The following is a 12,552-nucleotide window of genomic DNA, read 5'->3' on the forward strand; positions in this document are numbered from 1 at the left end:
TACTAAACACAAATGTTACACATAGAAGACATGTACTGTGACCTATAATGGTTTACTTTTATAAATTTTGACTTGGATGGAGAGTTGTCTCATTGGCACTCATACCACATCTTCTTATATCTATGTAAAACAAAGTTAAGATTACCCATGAAATGAGTTTAAAGTGATTCATTTGCCATTTTCAAAAATTTAAGTGATCATTCACTTTTACCGTTAAAACATACAAATAAAGTAACATCAGTTTTAATCCATAATTTCTTTGGTCAGTCACAAAGTTTTAGTGGTGTTTCTAATTTAAAATTGGGTTAAGTTTCAGTATTTGTCAGTCCCATCAAAATTAAAATTCATGATTTTCCAATGATTTTTTACTCTGATTACTAGAACTCAGTTTATTCAAAAGCTCTGATATAGTTAAACTTTAATTTTGAAATCCTTTAGTAGACAGAGGAACATACATTTACATAACTGTGAATCAAACCCTTTGATAAGTTGAAAGGTTATATTAGGTCCTTTCCACCTTGACTTGCTGGTCTGTATAAGATTTGAGAAGTTAACAGTCTAAAAATCTTATTTGAAGATTAAAAATAATACTTTAGCACATGAATTTTCTTACTTACATGAGACCTCAGGAAATCTAAATTGTGTTTATGTTTCAACAACTCTTTCTGCTTGATTTCTTGTTCATGGCTTATAATGAGATGAGGATCCAGTAGACGACCAAATGCAGCATCAGACGGACCTAATAAATCCTTATGTTTTGGCAAACTGAGCAGTGGCATATCCATCTTTGCTGGTCCGTCATTTTCTCTCTTCTCTATTCTTTGAAACATGTTTTGATACATCGGTGCTAAAGGAGTATCATTTGGTGGCTGTGATAGCATGCCCAGGGGTGGAGGAGGGGGTGGGTATTGTGCCTGTGGTACTCTATAAGATCCAGGGAACAATTGTGAGGGAGCATATCCAGCATTTAGCTGTAGGAGTGGCATACCAAAATCTCTACCCATTCCTGGTGGTGGCTGCTGTGGTCCTCTTTCTTCCCAAGCTGGAATAGGAATATGTGGTAATTTAAATTCTCCTTCATCTCGTTCTGCTTGCATACGTAGAAATTTAGGAATAAAATTAACACTTCCTTGCTGGGCTCCTGAACTTTGATAGTTCTCCTTATTGACCTCTGACCTATACCCTTGTCCATGTGGAGATTTACTCCTCCTTCTGTTGGTGTTTTCCTGCAAATTCTGTAATTCTTTCAGAGTACCGCCTATATTTGCTCTGCCAGGTGATTTTTTTCTCCTAGAACCAGACAATTCACCCATTACCATACTCTGTGTCATGTGTTCTTCAACAGGCCTTCTATGTAATGATCCTGACTCATACCTCCTTCTTTCTTCATTGGAAGGACTTCTCCTTCTTGGTAAACTTGACTCCAATGAGTCTTGGCGCCTTCTTGGTGATAAGTCTCGCCTTGGGCTTTGATGTCTTCTGTAATCTGATGGTTTATTATGGTAATGATCAGCTGGTACCTCATGGCCATCAAGGGCACCCATCATTGCCAGCATGCTTCTATGTTGAGCCTGTTAAGAGAAAATCATAATGAATACAATTTCAACATTTTCAAAGGTATGTAGTATCTTTTCATCTTTTTGTTTATGAATTTTTGACAATTAATTGTGATTTCCAACAGTCTTTGTTTTTAGGCTTGGTATTATCTCAATCAAAATAAACATAATTGGAAATTTTACATTATAAATATCATAACAAAATTAGACTTAATAATGTCCTTTTTGTCTACCTGAATTCATCTATGTCACAAATATAATCCTTTATTTACAATTCACTATTTCCCCACATAGAAATTTTGTATATGTATATCAAGAAATTTGTAGCTGCTAAGAAAATGAGGCTTAAATTTCATATTCATGTATTTTAACTAGAAGTTTTCACAAGGGGAAGTAGATTATTGAAGAAACTGATAATGTGTCATGGTATAAATGTCATCACCAGATGAAGCTTTGTGCCACATATCAAGAGCTATGACTTGTAGTTGCTGAGAAAAAAAGCAACAAAAAATGTGTTAAGGACAGACTGATAGAAGAAAACTCCCTCCTTTGATGTGGGGTATAAAAATCAACGTCCAATTCACAAACAGAGTAACAGAGTAACATTCATATACGTGTAGTGAATATGGACCAACCAATTAATAAAGCAACTCTTCAATTCTGATACGGATTTTTAATATTTCTCCATAACTAAGTCTATTTATTACTTTTCAGTACTCACACCAGCTGCCTACAGATATTTCAATCTAAAATTTTGATAAAAGTGAACTAAGTAACCAATTTGCACTGCTAGTTAATTCTAGTGAAGCTCCCTACCTCCATAATTTTCCTTAGCTCTCCTCTGACAATATCTTGTAGCTGGTGAGCAAGGTCATTGCCAATAAAGTTGTCAGAATTCCCTCTACTGTACCTCTCCCTAGAGCGCTGTCTCTCATGATCAATTGACTGATCAGGTGATCTTCTTCTTCTGTCATCTGCTAAATGTCGTCTGCTCTCAGATGACCTTTCTCTTCTTGGACTTTTCTTTCGCTGATTAAGACTTCCAGATCTTTAATGAAAAAGAAATTTATCATCATTAAATAACACATACAAATGACAACAGGAATTACCAAAATGTAGTCTTATTTTCACTCTCAATTTTTGTTAGGTCTTAACTTTTATTTCCAATTTAACAAAACAGACTAATAAATAGGCATTTAAAAAATTCGAAATAACACATCTTTTTCAAATGTAGAAAAAAGGAGACATTTTCAAACATTAACACTTCATTGCCACTAAAAAGTCACTAAGTTACATAGTAATCAAATAAGGCTATACAAATATTGCCTCAGATAATCTAAATAACTATTTGAAAATAAAGCTAAGTATATCTTTTGTTTTGGTGAAGTGGAAAATCATTGGATAAAATTCACAATTCTCAAGGAAAAAATTTAAATTAGAGATAGAATGTTAGTCTGTAAAAAAATTTTATGTAAAGAAATATTTGTTAAAACAAACAGGGAACATTCATTCAAATTTGTATGACAACAGACACCAAAACTGTTTAGAAAAATATAAATAATTCATGGAGTTGTCACACAGAATAAAACAATATCCGATGATATTGATTTAAATTTTTGGGAGGAAATGGGAGCAATCAAATAACTGACACACTGGATCTATACACAAAACTTACCTCTTTTTCCTAAATATTTGGGAAATTAATGTTAAATCAAAGTCAATTTTCTAACTAGCATGTAAATAAACTTGGAACACAAGATATATGTCTTTATGTACCGGTATGTAATTTTGGTAGTAAATTGCAAATTTTGATAGTAAATTACAAACTTTGATTGCCATATATGTTAACATGTAAAATATGCAAAACATTCAAGGTCAATGAACCATGACTGAAGATGCAGGGCCAACTAATCTTCAAGAAAATGAGATATGCAAATTGCCAATGCTAATACAACAGCATACTAAATATCACTTATCATAAGTGGCTCCCCTTAAACTGACCTAATTACAAACTTTAGCATGTAAACTAAGCAAAAGTTTCAAAGTCAATGAAATATGACTGAGAGGCTGGTCCAAATAATCTCTTTGGAAATGAGATTTGCCAATGCCAATACAACTGCATTACAAAAATCATTGACTTTCCATTAGTGGTTCATCTTAAAATGACCTAATCATAAACTTTTTAACACTCACTATGTAATTAGTGGTAGGGATGAGCTGCTGGAATAGGTCACTATTTCTGAAATGTTTAGTTTTTTTAAAGATGCATAAGACATTTGATAAATCAATTTATTTTCTCCATGAAATAGCTTAATATAGCTATAGGTCTTTTGTCAAATATTATAGGATAGGGTAGGCTGTTGAAACCGTCACCACAAAAAGCATGTCTTAGTCTTGCCTTCATTGAGGCAAGACAAAAATCTACCAATTGATTTACAAACCTTAGTACCTTACTAGTTATAGAAATTAGTTATCAGTACCTTATAGAGAATTACGGTAATATTAGAGATTGTATTGAAGGTAAGACTTGAAAGTATGACAGGTAAGATGAATTTCTTTTATTCTTTCTCCTGAATATGCTTGAAATGTTTGCCACTAGACAATAAGCAAGCAACAATCTATCAATCTTATAACGTGTGCATTTTACATCAGTTCTGACAGTTTCAAAAAAAATTGATAAACCACACCTTGATTAATTTTTTACATGATTTCCTGCAAAATATATTAAGGTATTTCTTATTAAAAAAATTCATTAAATCATTTGATAAACAGATTCTATAAATATTCCCTATTGATTATGATATTTATCAATTCACATGAAAATAAATTCTCAAATTTCTCAGCACAGCCTCATATTTTTGAAAAAATTAAAATCTGATGTTAATAAATATCATAAACAACAAGTTAATTTCAGAACAGGTGATTTATGTGGAGCAGGACCTGCTTATACTTCCAGAGTACCTGAGATCACCCCAGGTTTCTGGTGGGGTTTATGTTTCTCAGTGTTTAGTTTTAAGTGTAGTGTTTTGTTGTTTGTCTTTTCATCTTTTTTTCCCATTTTTTTGCCAGGTGTAGGCATTCTTTCTATCATTATTTAAGTTCTTTCTGAAAAAATAAAACCATTTAATTTACTATACACTATATTGCTACTTACTTTTTAATATATGATAAAGTGTTCCGCAGAGAATCATCATACTCTTCTGGCTCCAATGAACTTACTTCTATTGAACTGCTGTCTTCTTTTCTGTAACATTATTGTCAAATAGTCTCTTAGTTTATTGATCCAAAAAAGTTTACTACTGCTATTTCAAAAAATTTAATTTTCCTCCATAAATATCTTAAAACGTTCAGAGGAAAAGAAATGTTTGAATCTTTGAAGACATTTGAAAGTTATTGACTTGCTTCTATGTGATTTAATGAAATCTGAAAATAATTCTAAGAAAAATTCATATTCCTAAAAAATGAATAAAACGAGATGTAGGTATATATGTCAGTGAGACAACAACCCAGAGACACAAAAAATCAAGACATCTAAAGATAGCACATGGTGTTCAAGAGGTCTGGAAGGCAAGATCATGCATAAAAATTGTACATCTTTTACAAATCACTATTTCCAGTTTCAGTTTAATTTTCTACCCACAAATAATTTTTTTACAGTATTAAATGTAGTCTATCATATTTTGTTAAGTAAATTTTAAAATGTTGATCATATAAAACAAAACAAAAAGTAGAAAAAGAAGATATTTACACATCCAAGACTTTTTCATATTCTGTATGGACTTCTTCAGCTTCAATGTCATATTCATTTTCCCAATCTTTTTCCGTATTTGTGCTTTGTAAACTCAACGAAACATTTTTGTTTTGTTTTGGTTTTGGATATCTTCGTTTTGATTCACCACTACTTTGTAGCATCTTAGCACTTTCTTTCATACTAACAGAAACACGCATCTGCTCTTGAATAATATTTTCTTCCTTTTGCGTCTGTGGTAAGGTACGGTGACTAGGTGGTTTACCATAAGGGGAATATTTATTATCAAGTAACCATATTGTCAATACAACAAGTTCAACTGGTGCATCAATTTTCATTTTTGGCCTGAATGACAAGTCTTTTTCTCCTTTCCATTCCAAACCTAAAGAATGTTGTTTCTTTCCCCAGACGGAAAACCAGTGTAAGACATTCTGTAAATGATGATATCGTTTTCCCAGGTCAACATCAAGTGACCACTGTTTTTCTTGATCATAAGAGGGATCACGATATAATACTTCTTCCGATTCTGCAAACTTTGAGACCATACCCGTCATTTTGCCTTTCATTCTGTTTGGTGAGTGGTTGTTATATTCCTTTCCCAACTCATTCTCTGGAATATAATTCAGTCCACCTCCTTCACTCATAAATCTGCTCATACCACCATGGCTATGTTTTTCAGCTTCATTTGACACACTTACACTTCTAAACATGCCTTTTTGAACTGGTTCCTTTTCAACCCTATTTGGACTTTGTCCCATTGGACCTTTAGGGGAGGACATGACAATAAGGGCCTGTTTCCTTTCTTGGTCTGGGAGTTCAGACCTTTTGATCAAGTTTTCTAGTTCCATATTCCAAATGTTTTCAGCAAATGGAAGAATTAACGGTGGTATAATTACTTTACGCTCTCTTTCTTCATCAACAATCTTTGTAAATGACACTGCAACAAAGCTGTCTAAAAATTCTAAGTATGATAGTTTAGATTCAAAAGGTCGTGATCCTGGACAAAGCCCATTATTTTGTGTTAGACTAGAAGTAATACTGTAAGCCACATTAGTATTGGAGTCAAATACGAATTCCTCATAGCTACCATAAGCTTTTCTTCTTTTCTTCAAAATTTTCATTACAACTTCACATTGCTTGAAAAAATAAACTGACAAAGTCTTCCCCCGAGGAGATGCTTGAAAGAATGTAACAGATTTTCTCCCCTCGTTATCTGGGTCTGTGTCATTCATTTCCACCAAGTCCTGTTCTGGTCTGGCTGATTTACCATCATCTTCTGGTTCAATCGTTACACCTTGCCAGTCCTGTATAATCTTATTCAATTTATCTTGTACTTCAGAGTCAAGATTTTCTTCATCATGAAAATGTTCAGCTAAAATATCAGCCGTGTCCTCTTCAGGCTTCAATTCCTGAATTAAGGACAAGGCTATTTTGTAGACACATTCCTCCTCAGGAAGGAATCTACTAAATGCCAGCATGTGAACTGCCCATTGGAGAGTATTGAAGCATTCCTTCATCCACTTGTCTCCTTGCTTAGCATCCCAGCTTGCCTTAAATTAAAGTAATGTCTGGATTCAAATTATCTATCATATTCTTAAATCAATTCATGCATAAAATTGATTTAATTAAAAATTAATATAATAAGTGTCAAAAGTTAACTGTAATATTTCTAAATATCAAAAGGAACTATTTTATGCTATATTAAAACTGTCAATTTTTACTTTTTTTTCTCTTTCAAACAATATAACTGGAATCATTAATATAACAAGAGTGCACACGCTACAATGTCTCACCTGCTTTGCTGATTATGATTCAATTCATGTTAAAAGTCTCTAAGATAAAGGTTTTACTACAAGTAGTACATAAACTTAGCATAACCAATGGTCAATGAAAATTAGGCCACAGATTAATGAATCACCCCAGAAACATGTATACCTTAAATCATTTCAATCACCACATATATATCTGAGAAACAGCCTTAACCATGAAAACATAACACTGACTTTTTAACATGAAAATGATGACAAATGTCAAGGTCTAACCAACCTGCCAGACAGACATGTACACCATACAAATATTTCATACACCAAATATAGTTGAACTAATGATTCATGGTAAGGTCTGTTTCTCAGAAACTATATTCATTATTAATGAATATAGTATCTGAGAAATAGACCTTACCATGAAAACTTAACATTGACCAATGAACAATGAAAACAAGTTCAAGGTCAGATGAACCCTTCCAGACAGAGATGTACACCTAAACTGGAACCCTGTTGTGTTCACTTATCGCTACACTGACAACAGGTACGGCCTTAATCCCGTGGTCAGAATTCTGACCACGGGATTTAATAATTCGACGAGACTAGTGCATCATGTGCTATGTTTATTATGTAGTATACTGATAGGAAATCAAACGAAAAATTAGCACATTTATAACCCTACTGAGTTCTTAAGGAAATGAAAGATACCGGCTCATTTTGTCAAGAACATGATAACACGCTCGTCGGTCTTTTATCTGCGCTACCACCATGGGGTTAATTAACAGATACTTGTTTATTTTGCGGCATCGCAGTATTAATAATTGAGGTCAATTTCCTATCACTATAACTGGTCTATTTTATAAGCGAATTGTTGAATTTGTAAGCTTCGTCCAATTAATGCCAATGTGACAATGGCTCCAACCCGTTCCTTCGGTGTGAAGCTATAGATAGAAAAGCGGACCAGTTTAATGTACACCTTGCAATCATTCCATACACCAAATATAGTTGCCTTATTGCTTAAAGTATCGGGGAAAGGACGTAACCACTAAAACAAATCATTGACCAAAGAATCATGAAATGATCAAGGTCAGATGAACCCTGCCAGACAGACTTGAAATCACTCCATTCACCAAATATAGTTGACCTATTGCTTAAAGTATCTGATACTTCGACTTAAGACTTTTCCCTAGTGATCCATGAAATGATGTCAAGGTCCGGTGAACCTTGTCTGAACGACATGTAGACCTTGCAAGGATCCCATATACCAAATATAGATATCCCTGTACTCATGATAAATGAGCAATTCATGTGATAAAATATAATACAGTTTTTTTAAGCAGTTGCTGAACCATGAAAATGAGGTCAAGGACAATGTACATATGACAGATTGAAATTTCAGAACATGTCATGATATTTTGTGAGTAACCCAGCTAATTTATGAGACATATTCTTTCTGTTTACATGACAACTCACCCTAACATAGTCCTGATAGTTGACATTATTAAGATAAGTTTCTTTCTGTCTGAGTTTCTTTGACAGTGTATCTCTAGCATGGAGTAACCACAGTGTTGTTGTAAAATCTCTAAAGCTTGTCAGAATCTGTACAACACCTGGCTCAGACTCAGACATTGATGATGGGATGGAGTTGTATTGCTCAAGAATCTCCGGTAATTCTGAACAGGGACCTTCTGTTGTAGCCTGTAATAATAATACATAATTTCTCCCAATGATAAGATGTAAACACTGTTAAAAACTTACAATATACCCAATTTCAGACACTATCATATGATGAAAATGTATTTGGTTTGGAATAAAATTGAGAATGGAAATGGGGAAGGTGTCACAGAGACAACAACCCAACCAAAGAGCAGAAGTATGATTTTAATAATTGAGGTACAAAATCAGTTATGGATGTTGCTCTGTTTCAAAATATCAAGCTTTTTAAAAGACTCTTATTAATCTATAGTATATAAATAACGAACTAAAAAAGTACAAAAAGATGAAAAGTCTGTGTTCTTGTTTTTGAGATATAAGCAACTACTAAGGGGTATTTAACGACCTTGACTACCCATGAGGGTCTTGCACAGTCGGAGCAAGAGATATAAGCCATTGAAATTTTGGAAGGAAATGATTCTCATTCTCTATTTCACTTATGAAAATAAAAGTAGGAGTTAGCGGGCAAAATTTTTAATGGTACTACATGGATAAAACGAGGAGGATTCTGAATATCTGATAAAAAGTCAAAAGCAAGATCAGCAAACATCCTGAAGCTAAAATATTTTACCAAGTTGCAGTTTAAATTTAGCTATTCATCTTTTAGAAGATAATTTTTTTACTCAGGTAAATAAATCAATGAGTGATGGATTTCTCTTAGAAGATATTTAAAGGTCCCAGTGAATAAACTACACAGAGAACATAAGCGATTGTATTAATTCAATGGGACAATAGAACTGACAAAAGTTGAAATAGATTGACCAATATATAGGAGATGAATCTGTGGAATTTCATTTGGTTCGCATTAAATGTCAAATGATAGAAGTTTCGATATACATAATATTTGAACTAGTGTTCCTGATATCAGTCAGTCCACATTCTAAGGTAAACAGTAAGCCAATCACAAGAATAGTATGGTAAGAATATTTTCATTAAACTGTCATACTATATAACTAACCTTTCATTAGCAATGAGCTACAATATTTCACCAATTGATCAGTTTGAAGAGATGAATTCAAACTACAACTTTGTAAAACATTTTAGCAACTTGGTACTGTGAATTCAGAAATCATTGCAATATGTTTATTATTGCGAAAATTGTTCTGCAAAACTAAAACGCTTATTCTAAATTTTGATACATTATTTGTATGCAACATTTCCTGAAATCCTAATAATTAATCTTCCATTTGTGTCAAACAATCGCAAATATAAATGTGCACAAATATTTGTGAATTATAGTACCGGTATTATGAAAAGACCAAGCCTTTAGAATATGCAAAGTAAAAATCTTAGAGGGTGTAGTATACATACTTAATGCAATTAGTTCTAAGCAGCAATTTTAATTTGGATGCATATATTTTAATACTTCACAAAGTCAATCCTATATTTTACATTAAAATAATATCTGTTTTCAAATTCCAACAATGAGTCACTAGAAATGTTATTTTGAGTCTGTAAAATTAACACTTTCTGAAATTAATTTTGTATTTATTCTTTAAATACACTGCAATGAATCAACAACCCAGAGATTGCTAGTAAATAAATGTCAACCCAAGTAAGGGGTATAGACAGTGAAGACTTAGATTGTTAGTTGTTTCAATGTTTTGGGAATTGGCAGGAGAGATTTTCCAGGAGGGTGGCCAGCAATTTTGGTCAATGACATTCTTGAACCATACCTCAACAAGAATGTGTCCATAGTACATGGACGCCCCACTCGCACTATCATTTTCTATGTTCAGTGGACCATGAAACTGGGGTCAAAACTCTAATTTGGCATTAAAATTAGAAAGATTATATCATAGGGAACAGGTGTACTAAGTTTCAAGTTGATTGGACTTCAACTTCATCAAAAACTACCTTGACCAAAAGCTTTAACCTGAAGCGGGACAAATAGACGACAAACGGACGAACAAACGGACTAACTGACGAACGAAGGAAGGGACACACAGACCAAAATAAATAATGCCCCTCTGCTATCGTAGGTGGGGCATTAAAATTAGTATGTTTAGCTATTCCCTATTCTGATACATGTAGAATCAAGCACTGAGGATTTAAAGATAAATTCAAAGAACAAACCTTAAACTGTGCAGCCTTTTCCTGTACTTTAACTAGCTGTTGAATGTACCACCGTGTAGCTGGTAGTGATACATGGGACGCATTAAGTATCACAAGTATCAACTGAACCATTGATGATATCTCAAATCTCAGTTTCTTCTCCATATCTACTTCAGACGTAGGCTTTTCCTGAAATAACATATTCATCAAGTAATTTTTATCTTTTTCTTATTGCTCTCTGGAAAAAATACAATAGTACAAAGTGAAACTTAACACTGTCAATGACCCATGAAAATAAGGTCAGATAAACCCTGTCAGATAGACAGTACACCTTCAGTGTTCTCCCCAGAAATTTTGGATAGCATCACATTTGGTGTAAAAAAAAATAAACTGTATTTTTTTCAATGTCATTTGTCACGTTGCGGCAATGCTCTATTTCCTTTTTGTTATGTTTATATTGTTTAATTGATAACTGAGAATACAAATAAACTATAACAGTTGTTTCAGTTTATGTTTTCTATATTAATTTATAGTTACAGAATTATTTTTATCCTCTTGGGCCAAATAAAAATATATGTGTGGTTCCAGTTACATTGTACCCTACCTACCCAACTAAATACCTAGTAAAAAAAAAGAACTGGTTTTTATATAAAAAAGGAAGGGAAAGTATCATATAGCAATAAAATTTCAATTAAAAAACTATTTTCTTTATCATGTCTATGAAATTCATTGTTTGTTGGTACTCAATGTATTAGTCCCAGTTGTTTCTTTATATCAAAATGATATGTATTTTTAACAAAGTTTAATCAGTATATTGAAACAATGCATTTCCAAAATGAATACATTTAGCAAGGAGATCTAACAAATAGTCTGTTAATGTGTGTGGAATGCATAGTTTTCTCTTTTGGGGTCATTTTTTCTGTCTACTGTGCCATTTGTGCATCTGTAGTTATTATCGTAAAAATGCGGATTTTTTTTCATATCTGGTCCGGTTCCGATCCGTAGTTTACACAAATATTTCAATGGCGGCCGATTAATTAACGAAAATAAACAATGTTTGACAAGAGATTGGGAATGAATATGACGCTTTTAATGCATTAAATGGATGAAACATTAACTGAAGCCAATTCTGATCACTTTCTAAAGAAGTATCAAACTTATTTAGCTCGAAATCAAAATGTTTAATATACGCTCTCGATTAACAAGTAGTACCAAAAGGGAAAGAAAATAACTTTTTGAAAGTTGTAAAAACAAACCTCTTTTCTAAAGAGATAAATCTTTTGTATCTTTGAATTTACATTATGCAAATGAAGATTTCGAATTGTTTATGAATTTCTGATTACATTTTCTCAATGTCGAAATTTGCGATTGGACCACGTGGTATTAGTCATGTCATAAGTGTCAGCTTGGGGTATTCATATCCAAACAGTTATCACCAAAAGGGCAATTAACACCTATCTAATCACTCTAAATTGCCTCTATTGTCTGACTTTAAGGGATTACAATTAAAAGTGATATAATTTTTATGATCACAAGCGGTAATTAGATGAAAGTTCAAAATTTAGGACATGGTTTTGCGGATAAGAAAAATAGCATCCTCAAAATAATTATAGCGTCGCGGAATTTATTATAGCATCATGGAAAAAAAATATAGCGTCTCGGTGCCGCGACGCTAAAACAGCCTGGAGAGAACACTGACCTTACCATTATTGTATAC

General features: G+C 33.0%; 1 protein-coding gene across 2 annotated transcripts in view; it reads right to left on the minus strand.

The window, feature by feature from the left end:
* LOC127727068 (uncharacterized) overlaps positions 1-12,552 on the minus strand; it is a 62,112-nt gene that overhangs the window by 17,315 nt on the left and 32,245 nt on the right. For both annotated transcript variants that reach the window (XM_052234483.1, XM_052234482.1), the window contains 6 exons: positions 10,857-11,024; positions 8,541-8,765; positions 5,305-6,854; positions 4,711-4,800; positions 2,373-2,604; positions 618-1,571 (listed from right to left, as the gene is read on the minus strand). In XM_052234483.1, the coding sequence (XP_052090443.1) occupies positions 618-1,571; positions 2,373-2,604; positions 4,711-4,800; positions 5,305-6,854; positions 8,541-8,765; positions 10,857-11,024 (3,219 nt within the window). The remainder of the gene's footprint in view (positions 1-617; positions 1,572-2,372; positions 2,605-4,710; positions 4,801-5,304; positions 6,855-8,540; positions 8,766-10,856; positions 11,025-12,552) is intronic.

This window comes from Mytilus californianus, unplaced genomic scaffold (assembly GCF_021869535.1).
Source record: "Mytilus californianus isolate M0D057914Y unplaced genomic scaffold, xbMytCali1.0.p SCAF_19, whole genome shotgun sequence".
Lineage (NCBI taxonomy): Eukaryota > Metazoa > Mollusca > Bivalvia > Mytilida > Mytilidae > Mytilus > Mytilus californianus.